This window comes from Brachycentrus maculatus, unplaced genomic scaffold, assembly GCF_059751285.1.
Source record: "Brachycentrus maculatus isolate JH-2025_06_01 unplaced genomic scaffold, ASM5975128v1 h1tg000518l, whole genome shotgun sequence".
Taxonomy (NCBI): Eukaryota; Metazoa; Arthropoda; class Insecta; order Trichoptera; family Brachycentridae; genus Brachycentrus; species Brachycentrus maculatus.
The window spans coordinates 375,133-400,000 of NW_028281264.1; the positions used below are offsets into that span (position 1 = coordinate 375,133).

At 34.1% G+C, this 24,868-nt stretch overlaps 1 protein-coding gene across 1 annotated transcript in view; it reads right to left on the reverse strand.

Annotated features, from left to right (window-relative positions):
* Positions 1-24,868, reverse strand: part of fw (CUB and Sushi multiple domains furrowed) — a 97,665-nt gene that overhangs the window by 1,399 nt on the left and 71,398 nt on the right. The window contains exons 2-17 of the mRNA XM_088272725.1: positions 15,835-16,011; positions 13,402-13,617; positions 11,656-11,751; positions 10,964-11,086; positions 9,857-10,020; positions 9,135-9,261; positions 8,540-8,689; positions 7,271-7,447; positions 6,467-6,765; positions 5,779-6,013; positions 4,597-4,770; positions 3,642-3,821; positions 2,383-2,622; positions 926-1,105; positions 501-686; positions 121-409 (exon numbers count right to left, since the gene is read on the reverse strand). Of these exons, the coding sequence (XP_088128851.1) occupies positions 121-409; positions 501-686; positions 926-1,105; positions 2,383-2,622; positions 3,642-3,821; positions 4,597-4,770; positions 5,779-6,013; positions 6,467-6,765; positions 7,271-7,447; positions 8,540-8,689; positions 9,135-9,261; positions 9,857-10,020; positions 10,964-11,086; positions 11,656-11,751; positions 13,402-13,617; positions 15,835-16,011 (3,013 nt within the window). The remainder of the gene's footprint in view (positions 1-120; positions 410-500; positions 687-925; positions 1,106-2,382; positions 2,623-3,641; positions 3,822-4,596; positions 4,771-5,778; positions 6,014-6,466; positions 6,766-7,270; positions 7,448-8,539; positions 8,690-9,134; positions 9,262-9,856; positions 10,021-10,963; positions 11,087-11,655; positions 11,752-13,401; positions 13,618-15,834; positions 16,012-24,868) is intronic.

Sequence of the window (24,868 nt, forward strand, 5' to 3'; positions counted from 1 at the left end):
ATTTTATACTGAGTGATGCATAAGGCATCATATCGGATAGATGGTGAGTTAATTTAATTCTCATTTACATGTTCATTACATATACAGGCAAGGTGATCAAATGTGTCTTTTGTTACTTACAATCTCAAGTAGATGATTCCCAATAAAATTAACAAGAATAAAACTAAGCCACAGCCAATTCCAATACTTAATGCCAAATTACTGGAATCTTGAGTTTCGTTTGATATAAGTTGGCAAGTTGGTTCTTCCCCCGACCAAGTTCCGTCGTCCATGCATTTCCTGAGGTATTGGCCTACGCGTTGGAAGTGCGGGATACAATGATACTCTACACCGCTTCCGTAGAGTGTCGACCCATTTGCTATGATCACTCGCCCATTTTCAATTGTTCCTGGATGCTTGCAGTTTATGGCTAAAAATAAATGACATTCACATACATAAATGCTTTGTGTTTACCATAATGTAAGCTGCAAGATGCAACAACTAAGATGCTTTATACTTACGAATGCAGGATGGTGGTACACCATTCCACGTCCCCTTGGTTGAACAGGTTCTAGTAGTATTTCCACTGATAGAAAAGCCCTTTTCGCACGAATAGTGTGCTTTTCCTCCCACACTAAACGAATTGATTGCGACATTTAGTCCAGGTCCTAGCTGTTGATTTTCCGAAGGATGTTTACATGTTATTTCTAAAAATAAAATAAAAAACAACAATTTTAAAAATTATTTACATATCAATGTAACAAATTAAACAATATTATTCCCGTAATTCATAGGCAAATACTCAATTTAAAAAATATCTCTAAAGTGCGGTTCTATACATTTATTAATCTATTATAGCTCAAAATATGGGGAGTCTAACAAAAATTGGGAAATCAGGCTATACAGGTTAATTTTACCCGGATTGATAATGGGAATTTTAACTTACCTATGCATTTTGGTTCTTCAGAACTCCATGTTCCATTGTCTTGACACAACCTTCTTGACACACCATCCAGTTGGTAGTGCTTATCACATTCATAGAGCACGGCAGCACCATAATATGTGGCGTTTGTTGCTAGAGTAACTTTTCCATGGACAATGTCCCCAGCATTTCCACAGTCAACATCTAGAAACCATATGTTTTAACAAAACAAAACTGTAAATTATTTGACAGGAATATCAGTATTTTTTTCATTATTTGAACAAAGGGTTATTAAAATTTGTTCATGTATTTTTTACAAGATACAGTAGGTCTCAGTTATCGGACCTTCGGTTATCCGACCTTCCGAGTTATCCGACCTACGTCGGATAACTCGGATAACAGGGACCCCTTTCCTTTACCCGACTGCATAAGCGACAGTCCTCAGTCTTTAGTGCTCAGTGCAGTTATGTAACATGTACATAATTGTCAAGTTGTAATGCTCAAATAAAATAACACTTTTTCAATGTCATTTTTATCACTTTCCGTGTTATCCGACCTATTCGCTTATCCGACGGATAATCGAGACTCTACTGTACATTATTTTGTACAAGCTACTATTGTTATTAACTTAAAGAACACATGACGTAAACAAAAATGTAATAATAATCATTGTTGATATCAAATGAATGTAATAATATTTTTTTTTATATTTTTTGGGCTTTTGGTAGGCAGTACAAGCAATCATAAAATCATTTATCAAATTATGAAACTTTTAAAATACATAAATAGTTAAGCGCCCTTAAGATGATTTTTCACAAAACAAATTGACCATATTTGTTAATTTAATATGTTATATTACCTATTTACTACTTAAAACTGACATAAATGCATGAAAACGTTAATAGAACCACAAGATCAAGAACAAAGAAACATATCAACATGCAACAAAATCAAACATATACCACATTTGGTCAAAGGAACATTGAATGTTTTGCATCTATGTACTCCTAAAATCATTAAATAAGTAACTATTTATAAAAGCTACGATTGTGTCCCTCTGACCATGCCATCCATGAATGCATAACTCATGGTGGACAAATAATTAAGTAAACAAGTATAGTAAAATGTACCTTTGGTATAGAAAAACCCAGTGAAGATGTTTGTCTTGTTGTTTAACCTGCACTGGGTTTAATATTTATTTTTACATTAAATAATCGATTCTAATTTTATCTATATTATTTCGAGAAATAAAATCTTATGAGTTTCTAATTGCTACAGATATCTCTCTCTTAATTATGCTTTTTAAGCTTTTATACTTATTTTTCACTTACAGTACATTATATGCTAACCCATTACTGGGTATAATCATTACAGTTTGATGGGTTAAAAAATATATTGATTGATTATAATAAATATCTCAGAAACTTGTTACCGTTTTGCGAACTATAGTAAAAGCCTAAATAATGTAAATGTGTACATACATTGACAATGCGGTGTGTCACCACTCCATAGTCCAGTATCCTCACAGGTAGATATACTCTCGCCCATGACTTTGTAGCCTCTTTCACAGCGATACTTAACGAGCGCACCAATTTTATAGGTTGTCGATCCACTGTTACTTGACTCTACTGTTCGTATCAACGTACGACCATACATTCTGTCATTTCCAGTGACTGACAGAATACTGTGTTCAGCGACAATTGGTTCGGGGCACCGGATTTCTGTAAGAAAATAGGGTAACATGTTGTCAGATACCATCTTAATAAAGAGGGGTCATTATGTTCTTATGTTTTTTTTAAAATGTGGGTCTCAAAAAGACCTTTTGGATTAAATTTATGATGTAATTTGGAACGGTATGCTGCCCCAATAATAAAAAACACTTCCAAAGGTAACTACCAAAGATAATAAGATAAAATAATGTAATTAATAATGTTATGAAATGTCCTGAATATACCAGATTGGATGGGGATCAGGACTGTCAGGCACTGTTTATAGCTACTCAAGATAAGGACGATTACTCTAAAAAGAAAGTCGACGTGAGGAGAACTGACATGATTCGTACAGAAGAAGAAGATGAAATGTCCGCCTAGAGCGTCACCGAGAAGTATGCTCCAACATGAGAGATGTTCCCCGACTGACTGCTACCGTTGCCTTTTGTATTAACGTGGCAGCAGGTAGTAGAGAAGGGGTATGGAAGGGGAACGGCTCTCAGACAGAGGTACACGGGTCTCTCTTGAAGGACCGATTACATATGGGAACAGTGTTCATAATAAAGCAAGTAAGTAAGCACTAAGGAACTAGCATAGTACCGGTCTCTGAGGAGTAAATCCAGAGAACATTAATGCCAAATACTAGTTTCTGGTGGCGAGCATAACCAAATAAACTGAGAGTTTAATTTACTTCTCTACACCTGTTCTACGCTTCGATCTCGACCTTCGCCGAATCAAGCCACATCAATACCATTAGGACTTGCCCTTCCCGTACTGCCAAGAGACCAATACCTGTTCAGTTTTCTACAGTCTTGGGTGGACGGAGATGTCTCAAATACCCAGAGTTAAATTTGTGAGGATCTCACAAATTGGAAGTATAATACTAGAATCCCACGAATCAGAGGAGTATTCCGGTTTGCTAGACTAAAAGATTTTGGTACCTTACACTAGTTCACTTTTCATGTCTTCTCTTTACTACTACATCTTGTCTTCACCAAATATATTGTTGTTATAAACATTGATAATTTTACCTTCACACTTGGGGGAATTATCACTCCATTGATGATTGTCTAAACATTCTCTTACTGGTGGACCGACAAGTCTGTAGTTATGTGTGCATGAATATCGGATAAGACTTCCAAGATGGGTTGTTCCATTTACGTATTCAGCTACTCCATACAACATGGGAGGGATTTTACCACAATCAACATCTGAAAAAAGGTATTTCTGTTTAATTTTAAAAATTAAAACATTTTTTAAATTCCTTATGTCTTACATTTTTGTCTCACTGTCTAATGAGATGAATTGTGTTTCCAGATTTTATTATGACGCGGAACTAAGACATTACGTTTTAGTTTTATAAAGATTTATAACAGTAATATATTTTTTTTTGCGGTTGGTGAAACTAGCTTATAGTTCTTCTGTGGCGAGTTCTCAATATGTACAATATTTTTGTAACCTTAAATTCTGTTTGTTTAAATAGAAAACCAAGATTTCATTGTACTACAGCGTTTTGTTTGCAGTTTGACAAAGCCTTAAAAAATATAGCATATAAAAGTATCCATTAGGTTACTTATTTATTGATTTGGCGTTTCATTTGTAGATCTTGTTACGTTGACCTAATTTATTTTATCTTCTGTCGAATAAGTTTCCGTGTATGTGATGCACTTATTCATTAGCACAGTAATATACAAAAGATTATGGTTCTAAATAATAAAACCCTTATTCGCACCCCAATGGTGCATAGGGCACTGTGTCATATAAACGCAGTGTTATCTTGATCGTTTACACATGAAGGAAAGGTGATAAGCCATCCGCTTCAGGTACCAGTCCATGTTAATATTGAATAAATATTACAGTGAAAAAATCACTTATATTTATTTTTCCCCCTTGGGAATCAAACCCCGGATCTCCAGAACGGTAGCCGAGTGTGCTGACCATTACGAAGGCGGACAGATTATGGTTCTACTAAAGTTGAATACTTACATTCACAGATAGGAGCTTCTCCAGACCATTCTCCGTTACTATTACATGTAAAAGTGTTTTCTCCAACAAGTTTGTGACCAATTTCGCAGTGATATTCTATGGAAGAATGCACATTCAAGTCGTAACCAACCACAAAACCTCCCTGAGGTGCATCTGGCTCGTTGCAGGTGATCACTGAAATTGTTTCAAATGTTTTAATTACATTGTCATCGTCATACCATTAATTTTGGACTGGGACGCAGGGGTAACTAACTAACCATCTCGCCGCTTCCCCTCAGGGGTAGGCAGAGAGAATCGAACGCCACACCACTCTGTCTTTGCAAACATTATTCGCCTCTTCTACATTCATGCATCTCCTCATACATACCCGACGATTATTACGACTCCTGACCCGGCCGGTTTTAAGTATTTGACATACCTGATTGTGCCAGGTTTTCCTCGGTCTTCCTCTGCTTCTTTTTCCAACTACATTCGCCTCATTAATTTGTTTAACCGTTCTTTCCTCACTCATACGTTCCACATGTCCAAACCATCTCAACACACCTTTCTTAATTTTATCGATAATACTTTTTTCAGCCTTGCATTCTTTCCTTATTTCATCATTCGAACATCTATCAAACATTGTTTTGCCAAACATTCGTCTGAGAGATCGCATTTCAACTGCATTCAGTCTGCTTTCATCCTTCTTTTGCCAACTCTATGCTTCGCTTCCATACATAAGGGTTGGAACCAGAACTCTGTTGTGTACTGCCAGTTTAGCTTTGATAGATTTTTATTTGCTAAAACTGATTTTAGTGCACCATTCACTCCTATGACTTTATGTATTTAGGGGTTGTATTATGAATGCTAATGGTAGGTACACACTATTAGTTCAAATAAGCTAAGTCTTTTTGAATTACTTAACGTCAAGTGGCTCTGAAATCAAGCTACAGCTCACTTAAACCAGCCTATAACAGTCGTAAGTACCATATTCTTCAGAATTCCAAATTCTTCTTCATCTATGATGTCAAAAAATAATATAAAGAGAGTTATTATTATTTGATTCAAATGTTTCCTTTGGTGATCTGCTTGAGGAAAAGTTCTTGATTTTAAGCAACAGTGGATATTTTAGCTTATTAAGATATTTGTAGCTGAGCTTGTAATACCTCCAAATAAGATAAGATTTTAAATGCATTTACTCACAATCACAGGACGGCGTATCGTGAGACCACTTTCCTTCTCTGGTGCATGTGAGTGTCTCCATCCCGTCCAGCCAATGGTCCAGGTCACAGGTGTACTGAGCCAGACTTCCGTAAGTTGTGGTACCGTTAACAAGGCGAAACGATCCGTGGTCTATCTGGGCTGGAGTTCCACAGTCAACATACTTGCATGATGGGGGAGTGTTAGACCAGTTACCACCAAGATTGCACACCACATTCTAAAATAAAATAACTCATTTTTAAATATTTGTATCAAAAGTAATTTCTCGAAGAAATGGTAGTGTTGATTAATTTGACCTTATTTCTAGTGAGGAATAATAAAATACTTATATTATTTATGGTATTTTTGGTAATGTTTCCTTGACAATACTGATCGAAAACCAGGTCTACAAAACCTTGAATCCTTATATCCTTGAGTAAAAGTTCAAAAGGTAATTTTAATGACTTAGATTATCAACATGGATAAATCATTCATAACAGGGTACAAACACTATGAGAAATGCTGTTTGGAATAGTTCTTGAAGTCTTCCAATCCCTGTCCAGTCATACACGTGTTTTAAACTCCATGACAGTTATCTTCTAATAATACTTATCTTGTAATATTTAAAAAAAAATTGTGAGCTTCCCAGCCAAAAAGCAAAAAAAGAGTTTAAAAAAAATAAATTTCTTACTGGTTGTCCAAAGAGAATGAATCCAGAGTAACATTCGTAGGTGGCGACAGAACCCGCTTTGTGCCCATTTACGTTAACTGTAGCTCCAGAGACTGGGGGCGGGTCAGGACACCAGTCAAACAGGCATTTGGGAACCTCTTTAGTCCACTTCCCGTTGTCCCCGCATTGTCTTTCTGCCTCCCCGATGAGGGTATAGTTCTGTTCACAGCTGTATGATGCCACCGCTCCGTGAGTCGTGCGGCCTTCAATCAGTGTCACTGATCCGTGATCCAAGGATGATAATTCTCCGCAATTAACATCTGAAAGAAATATTTGATTATGAAATTGTTCTACACTATTATGTGTGTTTAACGTGTTTTGTGTTAACTGGTGATGTCCAGTCTGATGATGTCGGTAACGACGAAACCCGGTCGCTGGTCAAATAAAAAAGTGGAAAAGCTAAAAATATTGGTTTTAATCTAATAATAAATTTAAAATGCAATTCCATCACGAAGTGTCAGTGGATAATATAAATCTATTGGAAAAAAATCTTTTGTTCTCTGCTCCACATACTGTTGTAATAGATACGAGTGACAAAAATGTAAGCTTGGAATTGAAATAAATAATACTAATGATGAAAAAAATGTCGAATAACATCCGACATGGGACCTAAGAGGAAAAAATCGATGTTGCATGAGATTCGACATTGGGCCAGTAAGGGTTAAATTCATAAATCTCACATTGCGATGTTTGATACTGAGTGCATCCAAAGACGTGTCATAAAATAGTATAATAATCAGTGGTAATAATTTATTTTGAACTTACACTTGCAAGACGGAGCTCTTCCACTCCAGAAGGCGTGACTTTCGCAGGTCCTAGTTTTTTCACCAATGAGCATACTGCCCAATGGACATGAATATGAAATATGTGATCCTATAGAATGATTTTTGCCTTCGAGTGTCGTATTTAGCTGTTTGTCGGGACTTCCACAACTAGCGGGAGCTGAAATATTAAATTTATTACCTTAACACCCAATCCGTGCATTCAGTCTCTTGTATGCTCCATGTTGGAAAACAATTAAATGATCGCTATTCATTTCGCATTCGGGTAGTGTTAAATATTCGCAGATTTTACATTCAATAACATTGTTATGTTTGCAAATGTAAAATCAATACATCGCATAGCAAATAACTTTAAATTACGTAAAACACTATAAATTTCAAAATAATAACTTATTATGTTTTGAGGTGATATGATATGAAAACAGTCTTTTTTATCATTATTATAAATGCGTGGTTCTAATCAGGATGTAAGATCAGGCGCTATAGAGCTCAGAGTCTCCAACTGTATTGTCTGACAATGTGTGCTTAGGACAATTACTAGGATTGATCAAAACAATATTAAATCCTGCTTCTGCTCCCCTACTCCCAACTACTCTCCTACCGCAAAACATTTACCATACAGTTATTTTTGAGGATTTGGTATTGATTGTAATCTCCGTAATGTAATTCAATGATTCTAAGTATTGATTTGCAGTTTTAAAATAATCTAAATTTACGCTTATATTAAAGGGATCAGAAACTACATGTATACATTCAAATGTAACGATGACAAAAAAATACTGACTTGTGGTTTGCAATTTGCCAATGAAATCATCAAAAAAACGCAACATAATGCATGGTTTCATATTTGAAATAATATATCGCTCACTCCTTTCAAGAACGTCATAAATCAAAAAACTCGATTTTCCAGGAGAACGTTTTTAAAGTTTAAAAATATAATACTGTATTGAAAATAAATATCAAGCCACTTACTGAACTTTTTACTGTGCAACAGATCTTTTTAGGTAAAACCTGAAGGTTTTTTCTCCATTTGAACAATATTTAGCATATTTAAAAAAAAAAATTAAACACTACCTCTGGGCATATTTTCTGGGCATTCCGAAAACATGCGCAACTGAAAATTGACAATTTTTGATATATGACGTTCTGGAAAGGAATGAGCGATATGCGCTACATACATTAATTTTAATAAACATTTAGTAACATTATGTAAATGCCTTTTATTAATAATAGAGAATTCCAATAAACTCACTATATTGGCATATCCAATGCAAGTAATCTAGGTTGCAGCCAACATCGTTCCAAAGCCATAACCTTCCTCCGTCAAGCACTGCACAGTTCTGTTCACCATTGTAATTATTCGGCTGATCCTTACCCCAGGACGGCTTCTGAACAACACTGCCTAAAATTTAAATGGTATATGTAAACGATTTATTCACTGTTTTGAATATTGAAAGCATTAACTTTGTGGATCATATTGATATATTATTTTGAGAAATAAAAAGACTTACATTTTAATTAACCAACTAGTTTCGGCAACAACCTGTTGCCCTCTTCAGGGTTTAATTTATGACTAATTTGTCAATTTATGACTAATTAGTCATAAATTAAACCCTGAAGAGGGCAACAGGTTGTTGCCGAAACTAGTTGGTTAATTTAAATGTGAGTGGATCAAAAAACAAAGTCTTTTTATTTCTCAAAATAATATTGATTTATTTACTGTAAAATGTGTAATTGGCATGGTAATTCACAGTGTAGACACAATATTGAAAATATGTGTTTGTCAAAATAAAGTTAATATGCATTTTCCAATAAGTAGTTTGATGATCATAATGTAATTTTCTTACCATCTACCCACTTCCAAGTTCTAGATGTAAGACCTGGTTCTTTCTGAGCACCAACCCAAACTAACTGAGTTTTCAGAGATGGCCTCCGCCTTTCCAGGCCTTGAAGAAGAAAACTCGACGTAGCACCCTGAAATTAAAATATTCAATGACTGAGAGGGTATATTAAAAAAAAAAATTGCTCCTTTCTTAAACTTCCTTAGAATTTATATACACTGTACTATATGTTATTGCGGATCTTGTATGGTAATTCCTGATCCAACTGTGTAGTATTTTGAGTAGGAACTGAAAGGAATGAAATCTATTTCGCATTTATATTAATAGCATTGCGAAACTTTCCAATACACCAATAATTACTGATTTTTGGGTTTTCATATAGAAACAAAGAGTTTAAAAATTAAAATTTTTTAGTACAGTATTTTAAATCTGATATTTCTCCGCCTCCGTAGTGTTATGGTTAGTGTGTTTAGCTACTATCCGGGGTTCGAATCCCAGAGGGGTGAAAATAATTTTTAGTGATTTTATACCATAATATTAATTTAATAGTACCCCGGACTGGTCCCTGCAGCGCAGGAGTGATCACCTTGCCTTCATGTAAGTAACAATCAAGATAACAATGCGTCAATACGATGCAGTGCCCTATGCACCATTGGATGCGGATAAGGGTTAGAAGCATAAGAAGGAGAAACTTATCCTATGGAGAGTTTAGAATTTATGCACTTTACCTGGAAACCATGGGCTAAATCACCCCCTTGCTTGATGCAGTACTTCCGCGCTTCGTCAAATGAACCTCCCTTATTTACTCCAAACTCGTAGCAAGTTCGGTCATAGGCTGCCAGTTGGATGTCATCAGAAGCACTCGGAGGAGCGCAGCGGTCATTTGAGAACTCTAAAATGTTCAATTTACAATATGTGTAAATTACTTAGAAATTGTAATTTTATGGCCTGTCCGTAATTGTAATAGTATAATGAATTTGTTTATTTTATTTATTTATTTTAATTTATTTTAATCCAAGTCAATTAAGCATACTACAGGTCAAATATCAGAACAAAATTAATAGATTTCATTTTTGGCATAAGTGTTCTTCAGGACCCGTCACTCAAAACTCCACCCCTCGGAGGTTCATGTATAATACAATTATGAATATCATGTGTGTGACATTTATTATTGTATTATATTTTAGAGAAATTCGGGCATGCATTGAAATGCCCTACATCTCAAATAATGATCTTTAAAATTATTTAACATTCCTAATTATGTTCATTTTAACTTATTATTTTATAAATTGCCTTTTTTTTTATTCATTTAATATATTTACATTTTTATTTATAACATAATAACATTTTAATCATTTATACATATGGAGAACTTTTATATTTCGATTCGCTGTGCCTCTCCATAAAAGAGTCTGTGCTCTTGTGCTTGGAAAGGGACTTACACTCGTGGTTTAATGTTATATAATAAAAGATATAATAGTTTTTTATATATTTTTTAAAGATTTAAATGTATTGAGCTTTAATTTTTTTCTTCAGGATTTTTATATCATCAATTTTTTTTATTTCTTTAGGGAGTTTATTGAAATGTTTGATTGCCAAATATTTGAAGTTTTGCTGAAATTGCTTGGTGTTGCATTTTGGAGTAGAAAAATCGTTTGAGAATCTCGATGATAAATTTTTTGTTAAATTTAAATAGTTGTCACCCTTTAGTATTTGAAAAACTGCGGTTTTTTTTTTATAAATGGATTCTATATTCTATATTCCCTTAGTTACATGTTTTTATTTAAAAAAATGTTAAAACACAAATATTTTTTGAATTTTAGAATTTAAAATACCTTCTGTTGTAAAGACTTCAACCTCGCATAAAGAAAGTGAGCCTTCCACACCAACTAATTGCAAAAATACATGTTGACCTACTAAGGGTCTAGCACATGTAAAGGTTTTGGTGACTCCTTCATCTGTAAATTCAAAACAATTTTTTTCATTAATAATTTTTAAATGTATCAATTCGTTCTTAATTTCATTCATTTGTCGGGAAGATGTCTTATGTCACTTTCTTCACAGAATAATTTATTAACAAAAGAAAATCGATATATAATGGGAGAATATAATAGGAAAATCTTTCTATATTTCAAATCAATACTGCAGCAGTGTAACGTCATATATATATATATATATATATATATATATATATATATATATATATATATATATATATATATATATATATATATATATATATATATATATATATATATTAATTTCTTGTAATATAATTATTCCTCATGTTAATGTTTATAAAAAGTACAATTTAAATTTAAATATAACAGATGATCAAAATAAACACCAAGTGATATGTTATATTTATTTATTTTAATATCTACATTTAACATTAAAAGTAATATAAAACCTTAATTAAAAAGAATGCAAAAGGTTTCAATTCCATATAAATATTTTTAAGTATAAGATATTAAAAGGGAAAAATAAGTGGACATCAAAATAGGCTAATAATTGTGTGATTACATACCAATTGTACCAGGAAACCATGCACATAGAGGATCCCTTTGAAGATCCGAACTGCTGTTTCCCACCCGTATTTCCAAATCTTGAAGGGGTTGATGTCCTGAAATCAGATTTTGTCTTTCTTAATTCATTTATATTATTTTTGTTTGAATTCGGGCACCAGTCATCCATTTATTAACTATAATATAAAAACATGTACTAAAATCAACTTTTTAATTTTGTAAATTAATTAATAAGCAGCAATCAAAGTACTTAAAAAAAGGGTGTTCTAGCTCATAGTAACATAACAGTTATTCTTGAAAAAAAACAGGCTTCGCTGAAAAGGTACAGTTGAACCTCCCATAACGAGTAATTCGCATAACGAGCGAGAAAAAAATGAAAAAGTTGCTCCTTTAACAAGCGATATTTCGCATAACGAGTTACAAAGAATGGGCAAGTCCCTTTTTCACGACATTCACTTAAGTCCCGAAACTTCCGCGGCATGGGAAGGAGTTACCAAGATGACCCTCACTTCTGCTTGGAAAAAACTTTGGCTGGAGAGTGTTGTCTAATGTGATTTTGAAATAGTATCTGTGGAGTCTACGGTCAACGAAATTGTGTCATTGGGTATTGAAGAGCTCGTGAAAAAGCTCAGCCAAGAGCTGACCACGGAAGAGTTTATGGAGTTGCATCGTGTTTCACAGCAAGAAATTATGGAGGAGAGTTTGTTAATGGAAGAGGAGGAAGTAGCAGAGCAACAATCTTCTAGCACAATAAGATAAATTTAAAAGTAATTTAATTTGAATAAACATTTATAAGTATGTTTTTTTTTTTAATGAATATTCTTTAGGCATAGGCATAGGCACCATTGTCGTATTTTACATTGATTTCTATGGGAAAAAATGTTTCGCATAACGAGTAAGATATGTACTGTAACGAATTATGCTTTTTATTATAAGAGGCTCCACTGTATTTGTTTTAATTTAACAATCCAATTCATTCACTTTATTTAATAATAGATCTCGCCAAAGAATGAATAATTTATTAGAAATCCCTTTTTGTAAATCCAGACTTGCGCCAAGACACTCATTTTTCATAGCTCCAAAACTGTTCAACTTATTCCACAAATACTATTTGTTAGATGTTAATTCCCTATGTTTGGGTAAATTTAAAAATTTACTCAGATCATTTATTGAAGAGACAGATTTAAGCTCCTTTTTCTTGTAGTACACGTTTGCTACTTTTTGGTTTTTACTTTTTCACCTTTTTTATGTTTTTAATTTTATTTAAAAACAAAAAAAAAATGTTTTCTGATGGTCAATATTTTTTTGTATTTTATATCAACACTATTATTCTAGTTCTACTTATAATACCTATACCCTTATACCCTTTACTATGACTAAATTATATTGTATACCCACACACAGGCCATGCCTTTGAGGGATCTTTTTTTGTATTTATATTTATATTTTATTAATATTTTTTGTATTTGAATTCATGTCATGTAATGCAAAAGAATTTAAAATATAGAAGAAAAAAAAGTAAATTGTAAAAATAATGAATTTGAAACTTGCGATGCCACCAAGTGAATGGTCAAAAAAGTATGGCAAAAACGTGTAACCCCAAGTAAAATCATTAAAAAATTGTATAAGTAAAATCACTAGTATGGCATGTATCACCTAATTTTGGGTGCTTTGCCAATAAATAAATAAAAATAAAAAAAAAATAAAAAAAAATAAAGTGAATGGTCATCAGTCGGTTTTCCACTCACCGCAGCAGCCCCTGGTGGTGATCCTCACCACCCTGACGGGGTAGTGGCGCAGCAGGTTGACCTGCCACCAGGGCGAGGCCTCGCGTTGCGTCTCCGTGCAGCGCGGGCCGTCCTCGGCGCCGCCGCCGGAGCGCGCGCCGTCGTTCCCGTTGGAGGCGCCGCCGCCGCGCACCGTCGTCGACTGGTTGGCTGGCTTCATGAACGCCACGTTCGTCCCTGAAACAGCGTGCATCGATGGATCATTCTCATTATTGGCTAATAAATTAATATGAAAAAATCACAAGACTATCGGTAAGCTTCATGAACGCCACGTTCGTCCCTGAAATAGCGTGCATCGATGGATCATTCTCATCATGTGTTATTATTGGCTAATAAATTAATATGAAAAAATCACAAGACTATCGGTAAGCTTCATGAACGCCACGTTCGTCCCTGAAACAGCGTGCGTCGATGGATCATTCTCATCATGTGTTATTATTGGCCGTAAAAATTATTATTAAAAATCACAAGAATATCGGTAACATTCTTATTGAAATATGTCGAGGAGTAAGGGAGATATGAAAGTTTAAACTTTACATATTTTAATCAAACGAAAAACGGACACCGCTGTACGTCATCAAATCTTACTATATGCATAGAACTGATATCCGTAATATTTTATATTTCTCTGATATCCATAGAACGTAAAAATATTACTACAAATTTGAATTATGAGTATGCACATTTTCGTTAAAATTCAAGGATCTATGAAATAACCTACACTCCTTGGTTCAGACCACGAAGAGCTAATTTATATATGTATTTATAGGGATAAGCCGAGGGCGCGCCCGTTCCGTCTCAAATTGGATAACTGAGAATGTGTTATTTCCGATTAAAATATTATAAATGCGTTGGCAATATGTACAAGCGAATATATTTCTTAAATACTTTTCGATGCAACTGTATTTTTTACTCACCAAACTTGATACCGTTTCTAATTGATCAGATTAGATGCCTGTATTGTGTACTGAATCCAAAAACGTAGTCATTATGAAAACGGAAGCTTATTATATATCGTAATAAAAATAACATTTTAAATATATTACTTTTGATTGCGTGTCATGGTTGCTCATTAAATGATAATATACTTCCATCGATAATGGATAGCGCCTTCTTTATAAGTTACTAATTTATTATTTATATTATACCTGGACAGGCGAGGTTTAACTAACGAATGATATTCTAGTTCCGTATGAGAATTAGTGTAATCGTTAATCATTCAAATTATTCTTGATTCATTGTCAGCGGATATTTTTATTTGAATTACATTTTTAAAAACTTTTTAAGTTATACGCTCAAATATGTACGCATACATATTCTTTTAGTAGATCTTAATAATAATAAAAAACCGTTTCGTAATTCGATACGCATAATACGAGGTCTGTATTATTATAACCAATGATAAGGTTGATCGAATGATTTTAATAATCTAATGATTAGTTGACAAATAACTTATTCGAAACGAATAAATTTGACAACTAAGCATAATATCGTAGTCATACAGGAGAAAGTGACCAAGTGCATTTTTTACAAAAACGTGATCGTTGACCATTTGATATCTTACTAGCTTAATATTGCCCTGAAAAAATCCCAAAGGATTTTGAACTTGAAAGTATAATATATTGACTTGTTAAAAATGACTAACGGCATTGATGTTTATTTTATTGCCAAGCAAAAGTGACTTAAATGGTCCTAATGAACATTTTACGTTTTGTCAGTTGGTCACTTTCTCCTGTACGACTATGATATATTCAACTACTAAAATTTGTTTTACTTGAACCATAAAAAGGCAAAATAGAGGGTCGACGGGGTGTGGACAGAAGACAGATCTTCTGGCTCCGGAGTATACGGGATTGGACGGGGATCAGCACCATAGAGGCAACTACTCTCAAGTGATGGTCGACGTCAGGGGGCGTGATATGATACACACAGAAGAAGAAAAAATAGTAAAAACGGGCTTCCTCAAAAAGAAAATGTATCTTATTTATCGATTTGGGACTAACTTGGTGGAATGACATCTCGATAATTAAAAATTAAACACTTATATTAGATCATTTATTGAGTTTTATTTAATTTTACGACTAGTTTTGAAAACTACAGATGTTTTCGTCTACAGGTAATCAAAAAAACTAAACAAAAAAGTAATGACACAAAAAATCCTTTGAATGCAAATCTGTTCTGTTTACTGTGTTCTATCGAAATCTTAATTAAAGTTTGCCACAAAACGTGACCAAAATGTAACAATTTTACAAGCTAGAATTCCTGATAACTTCTACTACCATCTCGCCGTTTCCTCAGAGGTAGGCAGAGAGGATGGAACGCCATACTCTTATGCACATAAGTGTTTAATAATTAATAATAATCATTGGCATGGTAATGATTGTACTTGCTCACCACAGAATGGGGGTTCACCGCTCCACGTGCCTCTCGGGGTGCAAGTGAGATTGGTGGGCCCGAATAGCTCGTAGCCCTGATCGCACGTGTAGGATACGGTGCTGCCGGGCGTCGGAGGCTCTGCGGACAGCCGGGCCACGCTGTTGGCGGCCACTGCTGGCCATGGGCACAGGGTATCTGCGGACAAAATTTCGAAATATAGAAAAAAAATCAAAATTATATTATTTGGCGTTTCTCATGTATGTGATTACAATCCAGGATTTGTACCTGATATACAAATGAAAGAGTCTCTGCTCAATGAAAAGCTTCTTTTCATCTCACCAATAGATGTCTCTAGTGAAATTCTAGTGATTCAAGAACAACGTATCGAAATCGGATCATATACATATATAGAACTTCCAAGAATTTGAGTAGTGTGGTTTTCAATCATGGGTAGATTTGGTGATCACAAATATGGATTATCTCCACTTATAAGAGTTATTTTTCATTTCATCTCACCAATAGATGTCTCTAGTGAAATTCTAGTGATTCAAGTACTATGTTTCAAAATTTGATCATATATACATATATATAGAAATTCCGAGAATTTGAGCAGTGTGGTTGTCAATCATGGGTAGATTTGGTGAATGTTACACGTGTGTTAAGTGATTACTTAAACTAGTCTAAGCCCCGTAAATGGTCAGACTTCCATATTATTCTTCATATTTGTTGAGATGTTAAAAAAATAACATGAAAATAGCGCATAACAGCTGGCAAGCGGCGTACTCCTGACAACGTCTAACGAGCTAACATGAGGGAGATCTTTCAAATATTCGCGATTTTTTTTATAATCTACAGTTGAAATTTATTCAACAAATAAGGAAATTAACACAAAACGATGAAAATTAAGCTTTAATGTTGTCCGCTTACAATAAATTTAAATGCCGGTCATTTGTTTTACTACAGCTGTAATGGATGTATTTATTTTAATCCTTTGTACACTATTTTTTTACACGGAATGCCAGCTACTCAATGGGCTTTTATGTAAAAATATGTGGAAAAATTACGATATTTTTAGAAAATTTGGAAAAAATATATTTTTGGTAAGGCAGTATATAAAATGTTGTAGTATTTTATTTATTGTTTCGGCATTCACTTTGTGTTAAGATATGATTAAATTATAAATTAAATACTTGTTTTTTTTGCCACTAATACTCAAGTGGTAAAAAAGTTTTATTTATATATGGGGACGTGATATGATATACGTAGAAGAAGAAGAAAAAAGTAAAAACGGGCTACCTCGAAAAGAGATCTTATTGATGGACATATTGATAATAAAAAAATTAAACACTTGTATTACACCAATAATTAAGTTTTATTTCATTTCACACGACTAGTTTATAATACTACAGATGTTTTCATCGACAGGTGATCACAAAAACTAACGAGAAAAAATCATTCAAGTATGAAATTTAGTATTAAATTATATTAAACAAAATTGTATTTATGTGAAGAATAATTATTTTCAAATTATATTTTATTACACCAATAATTGTGCAAATGAGGAATTTAAGAGGGCGCATATTTTTACCAAACATTTCTTACCTCCTTTAGCCAAAATGCTTTATTTTCGCACTTAGTATACGTCACGTACATGCGTGACACATCCGCACATGTACATGCAGAAAATTATATTACAACCGAATCAATAACGCCGTCTATCTACTCACACGTGTGTTTCCCCATCCTTGCATTTTATATTGAAACCAGACTTTCTGGAATTAAACTATTTGTTTTTTGTGGATAAATTTTGATTATACAATGTAATGGATGCTTACACTGTCATAATTCAATGAATTGCTTAATAGAAATAATGTATGGGGTATATTTTTCTGAATCGGGTTTCAGAATGCAAGTTATTTATAAGTTTCTTGCTTGTTAAAGCCCAATATACAGGTGGAGACTGACCGGAGCATTTCGTCGTAACATCGCTCGCGCCGAGCATCACCGAGCATCCAAAACTATGGATGGAGCGCTCAATTCGGTGGACTGACTGCCCGAATGCTCGCATCGTAACGTGTTACGTTACGACGAAATGCTCCGGTCAGTCTCCACCTTACGATAAATCTAACTAAATTTTCTTTAAACCCTACCTGGCTTTCGATATAATTGAATTTTTGCTTACAATACCGTTATTGCATTGAAAAAATAAGTTTTTCTTGGAAATAATTATATGGTTTTGAGAAGAAAAGATTTATTAAAGTGTAAGGAGTTAAGAAAAATATTTTTTGGATATAAATTCAACCAAAAATGTCCAACATACATTATTTAAAAAAAATCGGGCATGAGCAGTCAAATGACCTCTCCGGTGGTCTCCGGTGAAATGGATGCGACTTAACGAATTTTGGGCCTTACTACGTTTTGGTTTTTTTTAAACTTTATCCTTGAGGTTTAGTAACATGTTTAACTATATAGTAAATAAATAACAAAGATGTATGCAAAAAAATCCTCGTCCTTGACAAGTCATGCAACATACTGTTTTTAAACATTAGATGATATTCATGCACGCAATACAGTGGGAATGATTTTAATAAAAATGTCGTCAAAAAAATGTTTTGAACGCACGCGCATTAATACTCAAAATTTTAATTAATTTTTTAAATCAAATCTAATGTTAACCTTTTGTACTCCGTAGTCGTCACGGCTACATGGAAAACTGTCTAACAACTCCGATGAGGTCGCAGCGGCGATATAAACAATAAGGATACATTCATCAAGATAATCGCTGAAATGTTGGCGTAGACTTTGTTTTGGGGGGATGGAAATATCATAGTCGTACAGGAGAAAGTGACCAACTAACAAAACGTAAAATGTTCAGGAGGGCCATTTAAGTCACTTTTGCTTGGCAAGAAGATAAACATCAATGCAGTTAGTCATTTTTAACAATATATTATATATATACTTTCAAGTTTAAAATCTTTTTGGGATTTAGCTAGTAAGATATAAAATAGTCAATAATCACGATTTTGTAAAATATACACTTGGTAACTTTCTCCTGTATGACTTCGATATGTTCTATTACCTCATACATTGTAAAAAAATATATTAAAAAAAAATAGCAACCAAAAATCATTGAGCCATTTGAAAATTATTACAATTTGACAGTGGGTGAGACGTAAATAAATCCTCGGAGTAGATCACCTGCTTCCACTACATCAGGGGTCAGACTTATAGAAGCGGCTTGATGGCAGTTTAGTTAGTTAGTGTAAAATATGCAAATATTTTTTCCATCAAAATCTTATATTTCAATTAATATAAATATATTGACATAACTACAACGTTTAATTGTGATTAATACACTTTTCTACCACTTGAGTATTAGTGGTAAAAAAAAACAAGTGTTTAATTTATAATTTAATCGTGTCTTACCACAAAGTGAATGTCGAAACAATAAATAACATACTACAACATTTTACATACTGCCTTACCAAAAATATATGTATTCCTAATTTTCTAAAATTATCATTTTTTTTTCAAATTATCTAAACCGGTTATCATGACCCTACTCAGGCTTCAACTTTATAAGTTTCATAGCCTATGCCTACTCGTGAGTGGATTTACTCTTTATGTTTAAAGTTACTATAAACACTAAAAATATCGTAATTTTTCCTCATATAAAAACACTCGTATAAACACTAAAAATATTGTAATTTTTCCCCATATTTCTATATAAAACCCAATTGAGTAGCTGGTACTCCGTGTAAATTCTCAGACTTCCATATTCTTCTTCAATTATGTTGACACGTCAAAAAACATATATTTCTTTTCTACATTTTACATTATTCGTTTTAAAATATATTCATGAAATTTTTAAGGTTTTTTAGGGGCCTTTTTTACATTATTCTTGTTTTTGCATTATTCTTGGTATGCCATTGTTTCCTATAAATAATAATAATAATCAACCTGTTTTCAGGCCTTTCGAGGTTACGCTCCCACTCGACCTATCCTACGCATGGCATGCGCTGAACTCCTGACAAAATTATAGCTGATTGATTACTGATATTACTTATGCCTTGCATACCTTGCATATCATGAGCAATAAAACCTACTATAGTAATTAAAGGTGCTTATTCATTATTTCACCGGCTCCGTGGTGTAATAGTTGGCGTGTTTAGCTACCGTGCTGGAGGTCTCGGGTTCGATTCCCAGGGGGAGGGGGTGAAAATAAATATTAGTGATTTTACATTCTAATATTTATTTAATATTACCTGAAGCGCAGGAGTACCTTGCCTTCACGGAAGTAACGATCAAGACACTGCGCCAATACGATGCAGTGCCCCATGCACCATTAGGTGTGGATAAGGGTTAGTAGAAGAAGAAAAAGAGTTCATGATATAAGATTATTGCGTATTTTGATAGCTTACTCAGCAAAATGGCATCGTTAATAAGTTCCTTAAAATAAAAGGTAGCAGTTGGATTTACACTCTGACTAGCGAAAAATATGAATGCATCTGACCTTATTATATTTATACGTATCATCTCTTTTAATTTTTAACTGCCATAAACGTATTAACACGTCTTATGCTTCCGTGCCCGCGACGCCGTGTGCCCGCCATACAAAAATCCGCACATACGCGTATGAATATTTTACTCCAATTTTAAAATATGCAGGAACTTCTCGCGGTATAATGACATGCCTTACATGCAGAGAAATCTCGTTATATAATCACGACAAAGACACTTTTAGTTTAAATAGTCAGGAATATGGTTCAATTGGCAAATGAATTATGAAAAAACACAATACTCTCATAGTAATAATTTATTTTATATCCCTTGTGGTAGGTGAAAAAGTGCAAATATTTCAATATAAATCTGGAATTTTTACTGAACGCTTCAATGGGGTACTATCAGGTTTTTTAAAACTATTATTTAAAAAAAAAACAGTTTAAAATATCACAAATCAACTATATCCGGATGTCTCCAAAAAATCAAGGATTAAACTGTCTACATTTCAAATGGCACAAATACAAACAAATTGTGACGTCATTACTCTTCTAAATTCTCGGGTGCTTTTGAAGAAAGCTTACAATTTATGTGTATTGCATTGCCATCAATATACATGATTTAAGGAGTGAAATAACGTATGTTCGACGGGATGCAGATAACGTAAGTCATAGTTCCCCAAAGTGGTCTTTATGGACCCCTAGGGTCGATTTCGACTTGCAAGGGGTCAGCTAGAAAGGAAAATGCGTAATATTTATATGGGGTCCACAAGATTCAGGATGAGGGACAGTGCTTCTACAAGGGAAAGGAAATCATAAGAAAATAGGAAAGATGAAAAGGAGAATATCAACAATGTTGCAAACCCACACAAGTTGTTCAAGTTACCGCGAAATTGTACGACGTGTAAAATATGGAAATCTATAAAGCATGTTTACTAAGAAATCAAAACCTATCGACTTAACGCAATTGGTCATTCCGGAAAAAAATGTATTGTATATTATTCGTATACAGTAAGAACACTTGTTATATAATATAATCGACTGATTATTTCGTACAATATTTATGTTTAAAAATACTTGGTATGTTTTGATGCTAGGCATATTAGTTTTTCATAAGCGTGAAATTAAAATTAAAACACTTGGTTTATGTTAAAATTAATCATGGTCTCCGCCGATTCTATATAAGGAGGAGTCATCGACCTAGCTCAAATAAAGTGGGAACAAGAATGTTATTGTGTTTTTTAATATTTAAGCGAGTTCCTCGCAGCGCTATGGCGTCGCGATAATGATGAAATATCTCGTACCTGCCGATCCTTTTTTTTTATTTCTTCTATACCGATAATAAAATATATTGGATATATCTACTCAATAAGAGTACATATCTTCTACATTTTTGTTTGACAGAATTTTTAAAGATTTTCTTAAAGCAACTGATCCAGTTTCTAATATTGCAACTTTAGAATTTCGAAACGTACCACAGAACAACGATGTATTGCATCAAATGGCTGATTTCGAGACCAATATGCACGCATTGGCAATTGCCTTTAAAGTTTGACTTAAAACCCCATACAAAAAACTGCAATGACCCTGCCATCTGCTTTTCACAATACTTTATCAAGTTCGGTCGTGGCCAAATTCCAGACATTGGTCCCATGAACATACTCGTTTTGCTTGTCAGCAGCTATAAAAGGGTAGTCTCTCCTAAATGGAGCCTTAGTAATTCACAAGAGACGTGGTGTAACTCCACGACAGAGCTGATTTGGAACACATGAATATAACTAACTTACTAACTAACTAACCATCACGCCGCTTCCCCGCAGGGGTAGGCAGAGAGAATAGAGCGCCACACCACTCTGTCCTTGCAAACATTCTTCGCCTCTTCCACGTTCATGCATCTCCTCATACATACCCGCCGATTGTTACGACTCCTAACCTGACCACTTTCAAGTATTTGGCACACCTGATCGTGCCATGTTTTTCTCGGTCTTCCTCTGCTTCTTTTCCCACTAACATTCGCCTCATAAATTTGTTTTACCGTTCTTTCCTCACTCATTCGTTCTACATGTCCAAACCATCTCAACACACCTTTCTTAATTTTATCGATTATGCTTATCTCAGCTTTGCATTCCTTCCTTATTTCACTATTCGCTCATGAATATTGTTTATTATTATCTACGTTTATTGAATATTGTTATTCTCAATAAACGTAGATAAATTCAACGTAGATAAACACTTGGGTAATTATCTCGATACATCGAAAGATAGATCGAAATTCGTTATTTTGAAAAAATCAGTAGATAAGCTTGTTTTGAGGATTGGCCTTATGATATATGAGCACTAGTAAGATATCGGCCATTACGTTAGCAATGATGTCATCCGTAAATTTAAAGCGAGGACATATAGCAGGAATACCGGGTGCAATTGATTTGCATAGACTTCATACAAAAATTATAAAAGCCGACGCATTGTTAAAATATATACTACAATACTTCATTTCATTTAATTAAGTTCAATTACTTAATATTACAGTTTGGCATAATCAGGTATGTTAAATATTTGAAAGCGGCCGGGTCAGAAGTCGTAATAATCGTCGGGTGTGTATGAGGAGATGCATGAATGTAGAAGAGGCGAAGAATATTTGCAAAGACAGAGTGGTGTGGCGTTTGATTCTCTCTGCCTACCCCTGCGGAGAAGCGGCGTGATGGTTAGTTAGTTAATTAGTTCTATCACATTTTTAATGGGATTATTGTACATAAGTTGTCAGGACAAGAATATGAAAGTCACAACATATATAAACATATCACACACTAGTGTGTGATACGTTTAAATATGTTGTGATATTATTTTAAAAGTGGGATACAATCCCACCTTTAAAATGATGTTAGGAGAATGTTTTTTTTTACACAATTGAGGACGAGATTTCAAATTTAAATTGTAAATACTATAAGTATACGAGTATGGTGTATATCGCATATGTAACTAGTGTAGTACGCTTTCCCGAAAGGGTTGCGCATAAACTCTGTCTAATAATAATAATAAATAATAAAACCCTTATCCGCACCCCAATGGTGCATAGGGCACTGCGTCATATAAACGCAGAGTTATCTTGATCGTTTACACATGAAGGAAAGGTGATCAGCCCTGCGCTTCAGTTACCAGTCCAGGATAAGATTGAATAAATATTACAGTGAAAATGAAACACTTTTATTTATTTGACCCCCCCTGGGAATCGAACCCGGGACCTCCAGAACGGTAGTTGAGCTTGCTGACCATTACACTACGGAGGCGGACTCTGTCTACTCATGTATAAATATTAATACATAATATGGCTCCAGATATTCTTTAAAAGCTGTGTATTCCAGACGAATTGGTTGATAGACGTCTCACGCATCGATTGGCTATAACACCTGCTATGGGTAAAGTGATCTTACCGAGTCGCAACTATATTTGGCAAGCGTGCCTTTGCTCAGTTGATCTTAAAAAAAACTTGAAACGCATTTGTTTGCTTCGTAATTTCCATTTTCTCCCTTTCCCCAATTCAATCACAGTAAAACGCCCTTGAGGTAGTATTTTACGTTAATGGGATGTATAAAATATACAAATTTATTCTTACCATTATTTCAAGATTTAATGTTGAGATTTCAATAAAAAATATACTCCTATGTGGACAAAACCCAGATTTGTGACCAAATATTTGGACGCACTGAAAATACGTATACCTACATACAGAGGCGTGCCTTCCATATGGGCAAAAAACGCAGAGCCTTTCCTAACATACCCGAGTAACATATAAAAACGCAACCAGTACCTACCCTACCTTACTACGTAGTACCCAGCTTACCTTACTACCTACCCTAGTTCGTAGTACCACCTTACATTACTATATACCTCTACTACCTACCCTAGAACGTAGTAACAGCTTACCTTACTACCTACCCTAGTTCGTAGTACCACCTTACATTACTATTTACCTCTTCTGCCTACCCTAGTACGTAGTACCAGCTTACCTTACAACCTACATCTACTGCCTACCCGAGTACGTAGTACCAGCATACATTACTACCTACCTCTACTGCCTACCCTTAAAATTCTCTTTGCGCGCCACTGCCTACATACATGCACTAAAAAGAAGTAAGAAATATACAAAATCTTGTACGATTCTTGAATCCGACATCTCGACTGAGCTCACTAACCTATGGAACAGTTGAAATAACCTTGAATTCGCTTCAATTGGAATAATAATCTATTCACAAAATAAGGATTGTCAAAAATGTTTGAACCGAGGCGTCACTCACGAGCGAGTCTCACTACTTCACTGCCCGACGTCATCTGCTGCTGAGATTTCTAAACGATTCTATCTTCCTTTTTTAATTCATGTTTTACTTAGTATATACCACTATTTAAAAAAATTAATATTGTGTTTCGATGTAAATAATAATAAACCCATTATTAAGAATAAAACATCTAATAAAGCATCCCCTCTATTATCTATGTTAAAATATCTATAAATGAAAAAAAAAATATATATATATATATATATATATATATATATA